At 44.3% G+C, this 20308-nt stretch overlaps 1 protein-coding gene across 1 annotated transcript in view; it reads left to right on the plus strand.

Moving 5' to 3' along the window:
* Positions 1–20308, plus strand: part of LOC118591921 — a 395598-nt gene that overhangs the window by 75046 nt on the left and 300244 nt on the right. The window contains exon 3 of the mRNA XM_036200357.1: positions 20046–20093. Within this exon, the coding sequence (XP_036056250.1) occupies positions 20046–20093 (48 nt within the window). The remainder of the gene's footprint in view (positions 1–20045; positions 20094–20308) is intronic.

Here is a 20308-nt window from a genome sequence, read left to right on the forward strand (position 1 = left end):
TCCTGGGCCAGAGGAAGCGTTCCTTCCTGGATTCAAAGCTGCACAGATGGGACTGCATGACAGGGACCCGTGCCTTGTGGAAGAGATATGGAAGAGAGCCAGGAGACGGCTTGTCCTTACTCTCTTAGATCCCTAGATAGGGTGCTGGTGCTTCCTATGGACCAAATCCCACCGAAAGCCAGTGGGCAAAGGAGCCACTGATGCGTACGAGGTGGCTCAGATTCCTGAGGTACAGAGTGGGATGGGGCATAGGCGTGGAGGAGGCCATCTCTCCAGGTTTTGAGAGCTAGCAGTTGGCAATGCTTAGGGCAAACTCAGGACATGCTGATACTCCTGACCTCGCCACACGTAGCTTCATGGATGGTAGCTTCAGTATTGCTCAGCATCTAGGATGCACATGGATCCAGCTGAAATGTCTCAGCAGCCTCAGACATCATTTATTCATTACTTGCTACCCACTTAGCATCTTGATGATCACCCATGCCTCATACTGTGTAGTTCTGAAGGGACATTTCACCTCTTTCCACCAGGTTCTGGGTTATCTTTGGCTCTCAGTGATGTGTTATTTTACCATCCCTGTATGGGTTGCTCTTTTATTTTTGGAAACACATTCCTAATAATTATTGTAGTTAGAAGAAATGAATTCTTATCTTTAAATGCTCTTTAAGCCAGGTAGAACTGGAGGTATTTTGCAGTGTCAAAAATGTAGCTGTTTCCAAAAAAGACAAGAAAATTGCCTTCTAGCATGTGTCAAGGAGCCAAAATGCTGGGAGGAAAATGGTCCTCTTTGTGAGCAGGCACAGAAATGAATAACTGATGGCCTGTTTTATATTGAAATGTTGTTATTTCTGAAGATATCTGATTCACAAGGGTTAATTATACAGTCATGTTTCCCAAAGTCTAGCTGAATTATATATAGCATTATGTAGTAAACTCCTCTCTGCTTATTCAAATATTTCCATTTTCTTTCAAAAATCATTGATGTGGAGTGCCTTAAACAGGGATTGATATCATAAATTTTAACATTTGTTTTTTGTTTTTTTTTTTGTGTGTGTGTATCTGTCTTTCTGTCTGTCTGTCTGTCTGTCTACATTCCCAGTGCTCTCATGGGGCCATTCTGAAGGCTAGATTGCTCTTATCAGGGGGTATAATCATTCTGGATCTCTGTTGGTCCTTGAGGGATCATATGCACACATAAGTGATTGAAGTGGCCATTTCTACTCTTAAAGTTTTAAGTTCTCCTGACGTTTTGCTTGATGGTCATTGGCTAGTTCCTTTGATAAAATAGGCTGAATGGTGTCACTTAAAGCTCTGGAGACCCCCTCCTCTGAATACTGTGGCAAAAAAAAAAAAAAAAAAAAGGAAGAGAAAGGCTGTGATTAGAGTCTATGGTCTGATCTCCAGGTAGAAGCTGAGAGGACACCAGTTAAAGCAAGGGGTTAGAGACCATGCTGCCTGCGAAAAGCCACACACCAGAAATGGAGCTGCTAGCCCTGTCATCTGATTTTACTTGTTCGCTGCCTAGATCTTTTTTATATCATGTCATTAAAGAAACAGGAAAGCTGCCAGAGATTTAAAAACAGACAAACAAACAAACAAACAAATTCTTCTAGAAAAGCACACAACTCCTCATGAGGCCGGTGTTTTATGCCAGCCAGCCGTGTTTCGAACCACTGCCTGTCCAGTTTGTTCTGCTCTGTTCCGCTGTGAGTCAGAACCAGAGCATGTTGTGAGAGAAGACAGCAAACGTGAATTTCCCTAGCAGCCTGCAGCTGCCACAGAACCAGTGGCTGAGAAGAAAGCAGCAGGAAGGAAAAGCACAGAGGAGGAGCAGCCTGCTGCACAAACCGGGTTAAAACCCGTTTGTTCTCTCCGTAAAGGGTGGCAGAGACTGCCTGTTTGGGTAAAATCCTGATCAAAGATTCAGGAGAGTCAACCGACCTGAGCACTTTGGATCTTAGATCCTGTCCTGGGTCAGCTTTTCTCCTTCGGAAGTAAGTTTCCCAGAGTGTGAGCTGATGAAGTATGAGTGGCCTTTGGTGCCAGCCGGTGCCACCTCACCAACGTGACATGTTCCTGCTCAGCTTTTGAAAAGCCCGTCGATTGTAGCTGATAATTGACAGTATTCAGAGGAAGGGGTCTCTGGAGTTTTAAGTGACACCATTCAGTCTCTGTTTTATCAGAGGAACTAGCAAATGACCATTAAGCAGAACATCAGGAAAACTTGATGTACCTGTTCAGTTTTTAAAAAGCCTGTCAATTGTAGCTGATAATTCACAGTCTTCCCCCCCCCCCCAATAGATATAGTATCAATCATTAATGCTTATGTGGTGATTTGGTTCTGGTCAAAATACCCCTATCGGATTGACAAACAGCACTGTAGCATTTTGGTTCCAGCTATCAAAAGTTTGGTACCACATGGAGAAACTTACAAGATTTTTAGGTAGATCTGCAGCTAAATCAATAAGTAAACAAATTTGCAGTGTCATGAATCAGCAAACACAATTTATGGATACACATCATCTTAATAAACCACAACTACCTGTCCATGTAGTAACTTCTCCCTCTGAAAATGAAATAAAAATTCCCTTGAGAATTCACTTATGCTTCCAATTAATTTGGATATTTTTGGAAATGTGCCAGGCTGAGCACATATCACAAAATCTATTGTTCAAGACTCTTCTTCCTTTTTCTTCCACTGGGGAAAAGGTAAGAAATGTACCTTGTAAAGCCTGTCCCTCCCTCACGGTCACATGTGTTGCTGCTGTGCCCCACTGCTCCTGGCCAGACCCCTTCCTTCCCATAGCCAGAGTGTCTGTCCAAGGATTTCAAAACCTTGCAGACTCCTTGTGTGGGTTCATGTCATTTGAAACTGAGAGGATTTCCATTTCTATGCTTATATGTATTTGGGAAGTGTGACTGATAGTTGAAGAAGGATAAGAGAGAGCAAACAAAGAATGGAGAAAGATGTAGTAAGATGTCTTCATAATGCAGCCTCGAATCAGAAAAGGCCCAGGCTCTGGGGCAGCGTTCTTCCTTTAGGAGCACAGCCCACCTAAAGGCAGCTCTTGAAGCACACCTGAGCACTATATGCTGTCTTTCGATGTGTTCTTAGATGAACCTAACCTGGGCTGGGTTATTTGAGGATTGTACTTGAGCAGCGGTCAAGGAAACACTACATGAAGAGGACACCATAGGTGACCTCCACAGCTAATGCCACCACTGTAATTGCCAGCATTTCCTGTCTGGGGAACCATGCCACAAACTGCTAAGTGGTGTATGGACTTTGCTCACTTAACCTTACAGCAACACTGTGACTGCGCCACCGAGCCTGGCTGAAATGGTGGTTATTACTTATCCTCTTTGCGGATGAAGAAACTAAACCTTATAAACCTTGAATAATGGAGCCAATGGCACGCAAATAGAAACGTGGCAGAACTCAGGCTCGATGAAGGAGCTTTCTGACTCAACAAAATACGTTAATAAAACTTCCGATTAATCACCCAAGGGAGTGTACACAGTGCTAGCCCCAGGAGACCTGCAAGTGAAAATCGCTGGCTTGGTGTTGTCATCAGGGTTCCGAGACTCATAACATGCTTTTAGTGGTACCGTAGAAATGCCAGGTGGGGCAAAGGGAGCTTTTAAATATAGGGTTGTGAACTCATCTGTTAGTGGCGGAAAACTCTTCTGAGAATTCTTTAAAGACAGGCTTCTAGATGGGGGGTGGGGGGTGGGTGGACAGCTGTGGTCCCGAAGCCACAGCAGGGTGCCTTGAAACCTTGGAGAGCAGAATCCTCTTTGCAGTGGTGGGGCCAGAGCAGCTCAGAGCTGGCTGCCAGTGGTGGGCCCAGGTGGGTTGGGGTGAAGGGCTTCTGACAGTAGGACATGGTTGGAGGCTCTGAACAGAAGCTCTGTCACAGAGAAGGCAGTAGAGAGGGGTTGGACCTGACTCTGTGTGGCTTTAACTCTACCTGTGAAGTACTGAAGCTTCCCGTTTGGAAGAATCCCTCAGGAGGAATTTTAAAAGGCTTGTATGGATTGTCTAGACTTTCCATACTCAGCTTTTCATTATCTTCATGGGTAAAAGTGGGGAGCTAAGGTTATGTCATCAACCATTTTAGAAGATGTGGGTTGGTTATTTGGTAATTAGTCTCCAATTCAGTTTTTAGATGGACATCCCAGATTCTCTTTGGATAAATTCGCTGGTTTACAAGCTTACATCTGAGTCACGAAACTGCTCCTCATTTTCCTCTGCATTTGCCCTTCACTTTTGGCTGCCACAGTCAGACAGACAGAAAGCACAGGGATGCTTTTCTTGCATCTGTAATGGAAGCCTTCAGTAGACAATAATTGCTCTGTGTCTATCAAACAGAGGCATTCTCCAACTAATTAAATGGGAAAATTAGAAGATCATTATCTGCCCTTCAAAAGATCTGGTATTTAAAAGAAAAGATTCACTACAGAATAGTGTGTGTGTGTGTGTGTGTGTGTGTGTGTGTGTGTGTGTGTTTAAGTGTATGCATGCGCTTGCGTGGGCTCACATATGTGTACGTACATGGCATGAACATACATACATATATATATATATTTTATATATATATATATATATATATATATATATATATATATATATATATATGTACTCCATCATATGCATGTGGAGACTAGGGGTTGATGTCAGGGTCTTCCTCAACTGTGTCTCCATTTTTGTGACACTGGCAGTAACCTGAGCTCACCAGACCAGCTTGATTGGCTAGCTAGTGAATCCCTGAGATCTGAGATCTGCCTGGATCCCTCCCTCCCCCCAGCACTAGGGTTACAGATGTGCTGGCTTTTTATGTGGATTCTAGGGTTCTGAGCTCAGATCCTCATGCTTGCACAGCGAACATTTTATGTGGAGCCATCTTATAGACCCTCACTCTAGAACTTTTTTTTTTTAATACATAGGGTTGTTACTTGGACATTAAAACAAAGTACACATTTATATAGATTTAATTATTTCAAAATGACTAAATGCAGAGAGTTAGGAGCCATTGTCAATGGAACACAGGTTGGAAATAGAGACAAACTTCTCTGGAGTTAGTTAAAATGTGATTCAAGTGAAAAGGTGGATTTGTTTTATAAAATGCCTCCCAGGTGTAATTGACTGAGGATGCTTACCTGGGATTTGTGCTCTTTCTTCAACCTGGTGGCTTTGGTTTATTTCTGTAGTGACGAGGATTAAACATCTACCACTGAGCTCTATCCCCAGCTCTCTTTTCCTCTAGTAAGCCTGAGACAGGCTCTTACTAAGTTACCTAGGCTGGCCTTGAACTCACACTGTAGCCCAAGTTGTGGCCTTGAACTTAACAACCTTCCTGCTTCAGCCTTCCAAATATAGCCATGTACCAGTCATGACTATCTTAAGTTTTCTTTTTAAAAATAAGTTCTGTTTAAGAACAGAACAGAAATGATACCAAAAATAGTATTATTAGAAGAGTAGAGGAGACTTCTGGGTAGCAAAGATGGAAGACAAGTGTAGACGAAATGAAGACTGTGGTGTGGGTTTAAGAAGTGTGTTATGAGAAGGAAACAGAACAAAGACACAGTAAGGGTCCTGGGATTACAGAGTCCCAGGTAGTTACCTCCCGCCACCCATAGCTGAACCTTTCCAAAGGGGTCTGGGGGGGGAGGGGGGAGTGGAATATATGTTACCTGCTCTTGGAAAAGCCTTGTTGAAGGAACTCAGCCCAAGTGAAGGTTCTGGATCGTTTGTGGATTTAACTTGTCCTCCTGATCAGTGTTCCCAGTTGCCACAGACCACCAAGAGCTAGCTGTATTCTGCTCTTCTTTAAAAAGTAGGAAGAATATTTAATCATACCCAAACCACACTAATAGAAATTTTAATGAACCTGGGCCTAGGCCGGACTGGGAGGTAGCAGAAGCAACTGGAGAGTGTGACTGTCCCTCCGGGTACACTCTGCGCTGACAAGAGCTTTTAGAACTGAAATTTAGTATTTAATCCAAAGAGCTCATGGGGGCTTCATAAATGCAGTTTAATTTAAAGGCTATGAGACACGGGTGGAGCAGAAGGCGCAGGCTTTCAGGGAATTAAACACATCCTTAGAATGTAGATAGAACATAGATGACAATCCTTAGAAACCAGCTTGTGAAAGTTTGTTTTCCATCTCTGGATTTGAAAGCTGAACAGCACCCACCCTCCTATACACCCAGCCTTCCTCAGGAGATCAGCAGGAGAGCCCAATGGATTCCTGGAAGCTCACAGAACATCTAACGTAGTGTCTTCACTCTACAGCGAGGAAAGTCACAGCTCCACTGGAGAGATGATTTTGTCTGTGTGTAGGCTGGCAAAGTACAGGGTTTAGGCACTTGTAGATGAAATCCACATTTCTACTTCTGATAGCAATAAAAGAGCCACATGAGGAACACGCTAGCTGCTGCCCTGACTCCTCTGCAAGGTTTATTTAATACTGCTGGGGCTTTCTTTCCAACACAAATCTGACAGTATCATTCCTTCCCTGTGAACAGCTTCAGCATGGCTCCTCCTTCCTCTGGGGTGAAGCCCAGATGCCTGTGAGTTACAACCGGGCTCCCACTCTTCTCTGCTCACATGTCCCTACCCTGTGGCCCTAACACTGCCCTCCCTGCCCACTTGAACATGTCAGCTCAAGACTCACGTCCCCCACACCTTTTCACCGTCTCATTCTGGGATCCTCCATCGCCCTCTCCTGTGTGTAACTGCTCATTGACCACCACCTGTATCTGTGTTTGACTTGAGTGCGGAGAGAATGTCTCACTGATTTTCACTTCCTGTGCATACCAAGCAGAAAATGTACAGATGCTCAGTGACTGCGTGTGGAATTGATTTGAAGATCACAAAAGCCTGGGTAGCTGTGGACCTTAGAATACAATTTAGGCGAGCCTTCACCAGTTTGAGACTTGCCTAGTCGGTCTCCATCTTTGATCCCTACAGTCTCTCAGGAGAACTGACCAGCTTGTTACTCCCCAGGATCACCATAGGCATTGATTCCTCTCACTGTATGCCGGGCCATGGCACTGTCTTTCCCTGGCATGCACATTCTCCTTGTCTATTTAGTAGTCATGTATGTACTTGCTTATTTACATGTTTGGGGGAGGGCTGGGGCTTGAACCCAGAGCCTCACACATGCTAAGCAAGCCCTTTACCACTCCAATACTATCTCCAATACTATCTACGGGTATAAAAACATGAACTGAGAAGGACCTTTGCTTTGCTTTGAGGGGTCTCCGAGACCATCTTACCACCAACTTGAGGGTAGGTATCTTACACCTGGCACTGGGTTTTTATTTGTCAACCTATAGCTTTTGGAAGGATCACAGGGAGGGATATGGGAGTGTAGGAAAGAGAAGGGGTAGGGAAGAGTGATAACTAACACTAAGAATGTTGCAAAAGCCATATGGAGACCTATGATTTTATAGTACTGTTTAAATGGATGTTTTGGTCTATTTTTTGTCACCGACCCAAGCCAAAGCTTCTATCAGATTGGCCTATAGACAAGTCTGTGGGGCATTTTCTTGATTAATGATCAGCTTGGGGATGGGTCATCTCACTGTGGGTGCTACTAACCCTGGGCAGGTAGTCCTGGGTTGTATAAAAATCCAAGATGAGCAAGCCAGAAGGCAGTGTTCCTCCATGGCTCCTGTCTCTGCTTCTGCTTGACTTCCTCCCCTGACTTCCCTCAATGACTGTGATAAGGATGTGTGAGCCAAATAAACCCTTTCCTCCCCGAGTTGCTTTGGTCAGTGTGCTTATCACAGCAATCAAAACCAAATTAGGACAGCAGAGTTACTCTATAGATAACTCTTTATGAACTCTATAGAATTCATAATGCCCTTGAGGACAGAAACTGTGTCTCCAATGCCAAACTCCTTGAAGAGCCTTGATGTTGGCTAGTGCCTGGAGGATATATGTGTCTTTATGGTGAAGCTGTAATGTCCACATTACTCTTTGTGGTAGCAGTCTCTCTGTCTCTGTCTCTCTGTCTCTCTGTCTCTCTGTCTCTCTCTCTCTCTCTCTCTCTCTCACACACACACACACACACACTCATTCACTCACACACATATACACAACACACACTCACTCACACACCACACACATACATATATACACACCACACCCACTCACACATACCACACACACTCACACACACATTCACACACACCACACTCTCACACACACCACACACACACACTCACACATACATACACACACATTCACACACCACACATACACACATAAACACACCACATACACTCACACTTACACTCATACACACAGTCACACACCACACACACACACTCACATTCATACACATAATCATATAGCTGCAGTTGTTCCTAACTTCTCTTGTAGACCTCATTCCAGTTTCTGCTGGTTGTGGGGTAAGTGTGCTCACAGAGTAAGTCAGACTGGAATCCAGGAATTGAGGAGTGACCTTGGGAAGCATAATTATCCAAATTCACTGAAAGTGAGTAACTCCCAGACGAGAAGATTAGATGTCTATGGATTCCCCCCTAACTAATTCATAGAGCTAATACAGTAGTAATTACAACCTGGTTGGGACAAGTAGTTAATTTGCAGGACTAGTCAGCATTTACAAAGGCAATTCTGAAAGCTGTGTTGTGAGATGTTCTCCCTATTTGATCTTAAACCGTGAAAAACTGTGATACTTAAAATGTTTCAGTGCTCAGCCATAAATTGGAAAATCTGTAATTCATTTATTGTTTCAGGTATCTGTGCATATTTCCTATTGTGGTAGAAAATAAATGCTACATATGTTTATGGTGGTCTCATCTCACTTGAAGTCTTCATTGTAGCAGAGTCTAAAAAGCGTTAATATAGCCTTTCCTCCCCCTTCCCAAGGATGGCGGGGAAAGAAGCTAGATTAGTCTGAAAGAAAGGGCACTAGGAAATAGTTTTAAAAGAACAATGGCACCTCACATAAGAAGTTAATTACAGGATCCCAGGGAGAATGCAAGCAGCGGCACTGGGCTGCTGTTCCTGTCAGTTCTCTAGGAAAGACTAGTTAGCGGTTTGGGAGGAAAATCCATTTACACCAGCTAGTAAAACCAACACCAAATGGATTACATAATTAAATATAAAAATTAAACCACAAAGGACCTAACTGAAGTTTTCTCAGACTCTAGAGGAGGCAGACTAGTATGTGCTTGGGGTCTAAAGAGGATTAACGCTCACTGAGCTCCAGTACACCCGGTGATCGACAGCAATCTTACTGATCCTGCCCAGCACCCTGTACTCACAGTGCCTGACCCACAGTGGACCTGTCATGACTGGCTAGCAGATGCGGATGCCTGCATGGATATGTGCTCCCTTTAATCTGCTGGGCTGTGAGTGTCTCTGGGCATGCGTATGCTCTGCCCTTCTTTGAACCCTGGACAGAGGAGCTACAAAAGCCTTGCAGGGCACTGAGCATCTCCTTTACACTTCAGGGCTGCGTTTCATGTATTACTGGGAAAAAAGCATGGGGATGGGCTCTCAGAACCAGAAGAGATGGCAATAAAGCCCTTTCAAGGACGTAGGCTGAGAGTGATCACCGCTGTTCTTTTCATGGTGGCATATAAAATGGTGGCTTCCCATGCTTCAGGTCCTTTCTCCAGCTAGAATGTTAACAGAGAGCCAAGCCAAGAAAGGAGCCCTTCTATTTGGATTTCCATTTATTTCCCTCTGCCTCCTACAGGGATTGGTGGGCTCAAGCATTGTAGTCTCGGCTGGTTCATGTGCTTCCTGAGCTGGGTCTGCCTGGTTCACCATGATGACACGCAGCCCATGCTTGCTTTAGAGTAGACCTTTAAAAGCATTTGTTGGAAGGATGAGGCAATGCCTATTACACATCTGCAGAAAGCGGTAGAGCAGAATTCTAAGGCATCACCCTTGATTTAGAAATTATCAGGTGAGAATACCTGGTTTCTGTTAACATTTCAGCTGGTGCATTGTTTTCCTCGAAAGCTCAGTATGCAATTTCCACACCTGAATTGACGTTAGAGATACAAGAATGCAGAATACATCACAGTCATTTGTCTTGGCCCTGTTCATGAGCCGAGTTCATCATTGTTTTATTTTGAGCATGCCTTCTTCCCCTCTGCATTATAGAGTTATTAATAGCAGCGAGAGCTTCCTAGCTTCAGTCAGCCACGTGGCTGAGAGGGATGTTCTAAGGAGATGGGAAGGATTCTTCTCCCCCGTAATTTGTATGCTGGGAGGGTCACTCCTTCAAGACTCTTCTCTTTGTAGCTGACATGGTTTGTGATTGGGCTGCTGTGGAGGAGGAAATGGAGGCAGCCAGCATAGACGATGAGAAACTGGACACTAGAGCTCAGGCTTGCCCTCCCACCATAATAGAAGAATGGATAGTTGCTGCTGGACAGAACTAAAAGGCAGGTAGGCACACCATAGCTCCAAATGAGACCCTGCAGCAGTCCAGGAAGAATAGAGGGTGTGAATGTAGAGAGCCGGCAGAGGGAAGATGTTTAAGGTGATGGTAAAGAGAGGCAACTCCCAGAAGCAACTCCTAGGCTTGCTGCCAGATAAATAGAGGAACAGAGTGTGTTCTGTGCATGCAGTAGGATATCCTGCCCAGAAAGGAAGAGAACTGGAAGGCAGTGATGCTCACCTAGGTGACCCACCAAGGCAGGAGAGGCTGTTTTGACACATGGCACACTACCGAAAAACCTTGAGGACATTATGATAAATGACATGAGCCAGTTATAAAGTGGCAATTGCTTCAGGATCTCACTTACACAAACTTCCCAGAGCCTTCCAATGTGCAGAGACAGCAAGCAGCATGGAGGGCTCCAGGGAGCTAAGGGGAGGGTGTGTAGGGGCTTAGCTAACTCTGGAATCTCAGTGGAAGAGGGAAAGGCTCAGAGACTGTGCAGCCTTGTGAGCACACTTGACAGTACAGTAACACTTAAAGAGGTCCAGGGGCCAACTGTCTTATGTTATGTATTTCATTAGAATTATTTTTTTTAAATCAGAGATTATCTAGAAGAAAAAATGGGGGGTGGGGCATCTTTGAAGACAAGCTGGCTGAATTCATACCTGGGCAAAGATACTGACAGCCTTGTGATGTGGTGATATTGTGTCCCCCAATATATTGTCCACCCTAATTAACTTGTCTGGGGTCAGAGAACAGCACAGACAAACAAGATAGATATAGAGGCCAGAAGATAGTGGCACACACACATTTAATCCTAGCATTCCAGAGGCAGAGATTCATCTGGATCTCTTTGAGTTCAAAGCCACAGTGGAAACAGCCAGGCATGGTGACACACGCCTTTAATCCCAGGAAGTGATGGCAGGAAGCAGAAAGGTATATAAGGCATGTGGACCAAGAAATAGAGCCTTTTAAAGCTTTTAGCTTTTTAGCAGAGGTTCAGCTAAGATCCATTGGGATGAGGACACTGAGGCTTCCAGTTTGAGGAAACGAGATCAGCTGAGACATTGGCAAGGTGAGGTTAGCTGTGGTTGGTTCTGTTTCTCTTATCTTTCAGCATTCACCCCAATACCTGTTTCTGGCTTTGTTTTTATTAATAAGACCTTATAAGATTTGTGCTACATTGTGCCCTTTCAGGTGAGTCAGGGGCATCTCTCAGCCTTGCTTTTCTTTCTAATGGACTAGAAAAATGCCTTGTTTTTTCACCATTGGAAGAAGATGTAACAGTTCTTGAGTCTAGGCTGGCAGGGTGCATTTGATTATTCTAAGGGCTCAGCTCATGGTCCTAGCCACTAGTTCATATGGAATGACTTGACCTCAGTTCTCAATGGGGCCTCCAGAGTGCTAGATGCGACTTCATGGCAAAGTCACCAAAGTCAGCACACACAAGGTGACAGGTGCTGCTGCAAGGGACCCAGAGACAATCACCGTAGGCTGCATGCTTCTAACATGGCAGGGGGAGTTCCATCCTTAAGATGAAAATCCCATTATCTGATTTAGAATACATGATAGGTTCTCAGTATTCGGTATATTGCAGGCAATCCAATTATTAGCCTTGTGGCACAGGGTGAGGATCATGTTAATGACTAGAGAGACTCCATTAAGACTGTGCCAAGTGTCAGTGACAGAAATCCCAAGTGGAACTAGCTTGAGCACAAAATTTTATCATGGCTTTACATAATGCATGTCTGCCTTGGCAGGGGTGGCTTACAGTGCTCAAATGATGGTGTGGAACTCTGTCTCCAGCAGCTCTTTGACTCTGCATTCAGCTCTATTGGCATCAGTTTGAGTCAGATCTTCACAGAGGGAACATGGCCACAGATGTCCTCTAGTTTATATCCCTTCAGGTTTACATTCCTGCACAGAAATTTTCAATTCCTTTTCTTCTTTCTTTTCCCCTTCCTGAATGGTACCACCCAAAACACAGTGTGTAATGCGAATCTTAAAAGGTCTTATTAATAAGAACATAGCCGGAACCAGGTATTGGGGTGAACGCTGAACGATCAGAGAAACAGAACTATCCACAGCTAACCTCCCCTTGCTAATGCCTCAGCTGATCTCGTTTCCTCAAACTGGAAGCCTCAGTGTCCTCATCCCAATGGATCTCAGCTGAACTGCTGCTGAAAGCCTAAAAGCTTAACAAGACTCTAGTTCCTGGTTTTGTGCCTTATATACCTTTCTGCTTCTTGCCATCATTTCCTGGGATTAAAGGTGTGTGTCACCATGCCTGGTTGTTTCCAGTGTGGCTTTGAGTTCACAGAGATCCAAAGGGATCTCTGCCTCCAGAATGCTAGGATAAAAGGTGTGAGTGCCACAATTTTCTGGCCTCTGTGTCTATCTAGTGGCTGTTCTGTTCTTTGACCCCGGATAAGTTTAATAGGGTGTACAATATATCGGAGGAAACAATGTGACCACATCATTGTGTGTAGCTGAGCAAGCTAGGAGTGTATTAAAGGAGGGCTGACGTGAGGTGATGATGGCCCAGCACAAGGTGTTATAGTCCATGTGAGGTGAGGTAGGCATCACTGAGTGAGGTGGTCAGATGAAGGATGTCAGAGTAACAGGTAGAGTGAACAGAGCATCCATAGAAGGGCTGTGCCAAGGGAGATGAGGAAGGACAGTATCCAACTGAAGGTGTTCTGTGACAGACTTTTCCTGGGGACACAACACAACACACACACACACACACACACACACACACACACACACACACACACACACGCATGTCTTCTTAACCTAGAAGTGATTTCTCAACAGACCAAAGTATGAATACTACAAAAGTTCAACTTGGTAAACCAGTGAGTTCTATTGGGATTACACACATGAATATAGGTGACGGGTTCTTTACAGGAACAGAAATGACTCAAAGACAGCTGCATCATCAAAGCTCATCCATCAGAACATGGGTGATGGCTCACAAAAGCTCAAAACATGGAGCTCACTGTGCAGCGTACAGGCAGCTTAACAGGTTGCAGAGTGTCCTTTCTTGGTGGCAAAGCTGATCTGAGCCTTTCAGACAGCTCAGCTGGTCTTTGCCTCTTTAGGCAGTTTGGCTGATCTCTGCTTTTCCAGGCAACTGGGCTTGTCTGAGTTTTCTTTGCAGGTTGGCTCCTCTGAGAGTGACTTTCAACAGTCTTTTCTGATTATATACTCTTGGGGAAGGAGGGGACTGATGAATCTGGTGAGTTTTAGGGACTTCCTGAAGCTGTTTTGAATTGTTTACTTCCTGTCTTAATGAGCTTCCCTGCAGGATGGAATGTTTCAATCTCAGAGGAAAGTGTAATGTAACAGAATGGCAGCCCAATGGGTTGTAGGAAACCATGAAAGAAGGATGAGAAAAATGTTCAGAAAGGTGAGTGGACTGGCATGTAGTATGAGAGCCCAAGTGAGGTGAAGATGATCTTTAAGAGTGGTAGTGTAATTTCAGCTGGGAAGGATGAGGAGGCTGTGTCTACATGATGGGGAAGTTCTGCAGGTGTCAGGACCTGGCAGGGTCTGCAGGGTTCCTGAGGAAGTGGGGATGGTAATAGGGATGGAGATTTGTCGTATGAGTAAGTATTTTAAAGATGAGGGAAGTCATGTTTTTCACAGTAAGAGAAACGTGTTACAGATGTGGAAGAGGAAATTTAAATCAACTTCGTGGCATTGGATTGGAATTGGAGGTATTCATATGAATTCATGATTTTCTGGATGGGTGGGAGGTGGATAGATGAGTAGAGAAGGAGATGTGTATGCAAATGTACGCCTTCCTGGCAGAGATTGTTTTCTCTTGATGTATGTCTTTAGATACTATCCTTGACTCAAAGGAACCCGGAAGCCTTGGGGAAATGGTTGAGTAGAGAAGGGTTGGGGATGGAAAGCTGCAGGATGAGCTGAAAATGCTGTGCAGAGAGCTAAGAAAGGGACCAAAGAGAGACAGGGACACGTCAAAGGGACCCAAGAACAGTCTGAGGGCCTCTCACTGCTCACATCCATGACAATTCACCTTCAAAATAAATGGTGGCTAACAGGTTATAACTCACTGGATAAAACAGATGAGTTTCGACGGACAGAAACCAAAAGCTGTTTGGGACTATGAAGGACTGTGACTCAGCCCCTGGTCCTCTGCCCGCCACAGTGCTCTGGATGATGTCAGTAGGTGATAGGCAGGTACAGAGAGGCAATTCTCTTTGACTTCTTGCCCACTGGGTTGCATTCTAGCTACAGCTGGGTTTCTGGCAGCTACATTGGACTGCAGCTCTCCCTGGCCATGGGAAACCTTCCTACCATTGTTACCCTGGGTTGGCCCTCCATTCCTTCTTGGTTTTCCTTAACCCAATATCTATCCCAAGTCAGCAATCATTTCATTGAACCTTCTCTCTACCCTGTGTCTCCTCTGTACCCTGACTGATGGAAGGATACAACACAAGGATCAGAAAGGAGATACTGGGTGCATAGCTGTGAATAACAGGTGTCTGTCAGCAATAAAATGGACCCACTGATGCTCCCCAGGTTATTATCCACCTGCTGACAGAGCCAGGCTCTGAGTTGGCTTGTGACCAAAGGTGCAGAAGAGAATAAAATTGAGGAAGGGAATCTAGAAGGGCCTAACGGCCACCCAGGGAGACCACAGAGAGGTTTGTCTCAGTCATTTACACAGATACTACTCTGAAAGGGACTATCTATTAACTACCTATTGGGGACTATCTACTTTCTGTCTCCCTCTGGGCAAGCAGGGAGTCTTGTATCAGGAAATAATCTCAGTTCAAAACGTCATTGGTCTTTTGGATTGAATTGCCTTTGCGATTACTTTGAAAGAAGATGAGATTGGGGAAAAATACAGAAAAGAAGTCAGAGAATATGTTCTTCCATTACTTTCAAGGCTGACTGCAGTATTAGCCACCCACAAGTCACTAGGTGGCCAGTACTTATTTCTAGAACTTTCCATTCAGCCATTTCTTTGTGTGCTGTTTTAGAAAGCAAGCAACAGAAGGCCATGTATAACGGGATGCTTTCTTAATGTCCTATAAGCTGAGGTGTCTTTGGTCCAGCCCCTGAGCACAGGATGACACTTCAAGTCTGTCCTGCTAAGAGGGCAGTCTTCTCTGTCTATGAGTTAGTAATAATCATCGTATTTGCAGGGTGACTCTATTACATTACCCTGCAGCTTTCAATTAAGGGAACTTAGACCAGAGCTTGTATTTAAGAATGCTTCTTTGTCAGTTTATCTTGGGGTTTAAATTGGATTCTCTAATGTTGGTAGAGCAAACTGAAACATTACCTAATTCTGCTAAGAGAGCAAGGAATCCCAGGCTTCAGTCCTCTTAGCAATGTGGTCAGGATCCTTGGCAGGGAAACCGAGTGCTAATTGCTGGAAGAGGTCACTTAAATATCCTTTTGGTTCCCATGAAAGTCATGCATGCAGTGATCTTGACCCCAGTTGGAGAAGTAGGTGTCAGAACACTCATTTCCATAAGCAAGTCTGGAAAACATAATCACCTTCGCTCCTCGCTGTTTGGAACATTGAAATAGAGAATACACTGCCTTAATTAACACCACTCAGTAAGAGCTGGTGTCAGAATTCTGCAAGTTTGGTATAATTTTATTGTTAAAAAAACATTGGTTTCTTTATAATTTTTTTTCTGCTGCCTCTCTGGTGTGTGTGTGTGTGTGTGTGTGTGTGTGTGTGTGTGTGTGTGTGTGTGCATGCACACGTGCATGCCCCTGTGTTCAGGGTGAGCCTTAATAGGTGGGTTGTTTTTATTGAAATGTCATGAAGTCTACAGAAAGTCATTTCTAGGCAATGTCTGAGTGAAGCACACCTGGCTTATACACATTGCTGCTGTATGTAGTTCATGTACGATAGTTCCCATCACCTGCTCCCTCCCAAGCCACCCTGCTCGCCTTTTTCTATTGCTATGCATACGCTCACTGCAGAGAAAACTCTCAGAGCCTTGGCCACTCAGGCCAGCTCAAGTCTCGCCCGACCAATTGCTTGGTGAGGTTCTAGTCTACGGTCTCTTCTCCGACACCTTCTTTCTTTCCTTTGAGGCAGCCATGCACACAATGCAGCCCTTCTTGTTCTCTGGGCTTGGCTAATTCTTCCTTGGGTAACTTTTCTCAGATAGCTGGTATGGTGTTTTAAGACCCATAGGCTGGCTGGAATCTGGTTCTGGCATTTTTAGGCAGTGTGGGTTTGTAAAAGTAGCACAGCAATGCAATTACCCCTGACTCTTAGACATGCATGAGGATTACATGCAGCAGCAGAGAGTCTCTGCTGGAGGGTGCAGTGGGCATTTTCAAAATCCTTCTTTCCTGTTCTGTCGTTTCTAATTTTTACTCAACTGTTTAAGAAAAACACATTTTTTTTTTTTAAATTTTCCTTCCCCATTTCTATGGTTTTTCAGTACAGGCAGTAGTATGCTGGCTAACTTTATGTCAATTTGACCCCTGATAGAGTCATCTGAGAGGAGGGAACCCCAATAGAGAAAATGCCTCCATAAGATCAGACTGCAGGCGAGCCTGTAGGGCATTTCTCCATTAGTGATTGATGCGGAGAGGGCCCAGCCTATTGTGGAGGGAGTCATTCCTGGGCTGGTGGTCCTAGGTTCCATAAGAGAGCAGGCTGAGCAGGAGAGGGGGAACAAGCCAGTAAGAGGTACCCCTCCATGACCTCTGCATCAGCTCCTGCCTCCAGGTTACCGCCCTGTTTGAGTTCCTGTCCTGGCCTCCTTCAGTGATGGCTATGACATGGAAGTGTGAGCCACATAAACCCTTTCCTCCCCAAGGTGCTTTGGTCATGGTGTTTTATCACAGCAATAGTCACCCCAGTTAAGACAGGCGGTGTGACCGTGACCATAGGCGGTAGTCAGGGCCCTTCTGAGAGAGCCTGGGCAAGTGAGTGCGCCTGGGAAGTGGCTCCATGGCTTTCTCTGTGCTTGTTCCTCTTCTCCAGCAGGAGTCTTAAGTGACCCTGTCTGTAGCTGCTGAAGGTCACAGTGATTTGGAGATGTCCTTGAGAAGGGAAAGCATAGGCCTTCCTGTGAGAAAGGCCAGAGACATATCAACAATAAACCCAGGGCCTTGAAATTGAGACTGCCTGCGTTTCTACCATAGTCTTCTCCTCTTCAAATTAAACATGCTTTTTTGAAGATGCTATTGTTAGAGATACCATATATGGAAAATATGATAGTTTCTGGGATAATTCTATTATCTTCTACTTTGTTAATATTGTGATAGTTTATATTTTTGGCAACTTCATAGCATTTTGGTTATATTTGACATTAAATGGGCCTTTGTAGTGTAGGCTATAAAACAGTTTTTACAGAAAAATAAACTGTCATGTCTAATTTATGAAAGAAAATTTTCAAAGGCTACCATCCCACTTCGAGGGGACTGTGCAGCCCATTGTATGTGGCTCAGGTGATCTAAGCCCAACACCATTCTAGCTAGATCAGAACTTTACCAGGAGAGACCCAACACTCATTTAATGTCAAGTGAAAAGGTATTTTTTTTCTAGAGGTAGCCTGGCTTTTAATCATTTTTAACAATGAAAAACTTTTTTCTTGAAGTTATGTTAACTATTATGATGTTGACCTGTACACAAAGATCCTATTCATAGATTTGTAGTGTTTAATGGAATTTCTAAAAATAAACAAATAGGATTTATGTGCATATATTTGTAAGTTGACCTTGTTAAGAGAGGGTTGCAGGTCTGCTTTAGACTAGTTTGAATCATTTGCCAATTTGTAGCCTGTTTTAACTCTCTCTGGTCACCCACAGGATCCAATCAAATTAGGATTATTAATAGGCATTTAGTGGGGAGAGAAAAAGAGGTGCATTTGTTTGTGTTCTTCAAAGTGAAGGGGAGCGATGGCAGCACCAGCTCCCAGTATTTCCCTATGTGTCGTTCTCAGCTGACGTCCTCCTTAGAAAAGTGGTTGTGTTTATGACATCAGCTGAATTTGCCAAACTGCGTACTCCACCTTAGATCCTTCACATGCTTCTCAGAAGCTCTTGTGCTGAAGGCTTAGTAGCTGACTGAGCAGGGTTCAGAGGGGAGGCCTCTGGGAAGTGATTGGATTATGAGGGTTGCTGGATTCTTACGGTTGAACAGGTATTGGGATGTGGCACAAACTTTATGAGGTGGGTCCTAGTTGGAGGATGTAGGTTGCTTTGGGCATGCTTTTTTAAGTGTATAATTTATTTGTGCTGGGTGCAGAGGGCACTGCAGGGATGAGGGGAGGATATGGGAAGACTGGGAGGTGAGCAGAATTGGGGTGCATGATGTGAAACTCCCAAAGAATCAATAAAAAAGTTAAAAAAAGACTTTGTGCCAGGTGGTGGTGGTGCACGCCTTTAATCCCAACACTTGGGAGGCAGAGGCAGGCAGATCTCTGTGAATTCGAGGCCAGCCTGGGCTACAGAGTGAGTTCCAAGACAGGCACCAAAACTACACAGAGAAACCCTGTCTCGAAAAAAAAAAAGACTTTGTTTATCTGCTGAAAGCAAAGTAGGTTAAATGCAAAAGCAAATATGATAACCTAGTTACTCTCTACTCAAGCCAAATGTTAAAGGTATTTGCAAAAACATAAGTGCTGCTTTCTCATCAATGTTCAGCATGCACACAGAGTCTATAAATGTATGCTAGGTAATGTATAATGGGTCTATTACTGTTATCTTCAAACTAATAAATATATATGGAAAAAATTCTCTGTCCCAGTTGCTAAAAATTAAGTACAAATAGATACAGAAGCCCTTTGTCACCCAAGTCCAAAAATTTTGAGATTGTTGACTTAGGGAAGGCCTTTCTCTAGCCACGCTGTAGCCTTTGGTTTAGAATTAACCAATTCATCATACACTGAAGGCCAAATATATTCACTGTCTCAATACTAAATACAGGAAGGTTGATTTTTCTTTCTCATGGGGAAACAACTTGTGACATTCTATGTGAAAATATTTTTGGGCTTGGTTCAATGTCTACTTTCCTTTATTAATCCCCAGTCAATGTAGAGCCTCAGGAACCACCTCAAAGAAAAAGCCCCTCAATACAAGCTTATATTCCTAAGAACTTTGCTTCCATCTACTGTAGACACGTTTTGATGAGCTGAGGTTAACGCCTGCCCTGTAGAGATGTTTGTGGAAGCCTTGGGGCACAGTGGCCATTTCTCCATCGTCTGTTTCCTCTTCCTCTGATTTTTAGAGCTTTCGAGTCCTTCCTCAGCCTCCGCTCATACTCATCCCCCTCTTCTTCCCATATGACTCATCATAGCGGCGAGGAGGTCTTCATGGGCTGCAGTTGGTGGCTTCTGTGGTGTCCTCTGGGAAAAGATGCTGAGCTGGTAACTGAGGAAGGCGTTGACAAGTGCGGGCTTTGCTCAGCATCGCCAGCTCTAGGGCTTACACAGGCTCCCCGTTCAGTGGGTAAAATCCAGCACCGGTGTCCAGGCTGTGTGGAAAGTTAAGGAAATGAGCTTGAACTCAAAACTTTCGTCTTCTAGAAGAGACGGCTTTGTCATAAACCCTGCAGGGATGCTGCATTCTTCACAGATTTCTTTCTCATTTTTCCTCTAGTCGAAAAGCCATTCCCAAATTGGCCTGAAATCAAGCACAAAGCAAAAGGTATGTTGTTTTCCTTGCACTTTATTCACTTAACAGACAACTGGTTTTGTTGGTATACTCCCTCTCCCGACAGGAATATTTGTCTTTGGAAGGCCAAGGTGTACCTAGAGGTGAAGTACTTTTGAATTTTCATTTGCTTTGCTTTCACAACAATGAAACAGAAGTGGGAGCGAGAGCCTTAAAATAAAACAGAACCAGCGGGACATTCTTGAGAC

This window comes from Onychomys torridus, chromosome 10 (assembly GCF_903995425.1).
Source record: "Onychomys torridus chromosome 10, mOncTor1.1, whole genome shotgun sequence".
Taxonomy (NCBI): Eukaryota; Metazoa; Chordata; class Mammalia; order Rodentia; family Cricetidae; genus Onychomys; species Onychomys torridus.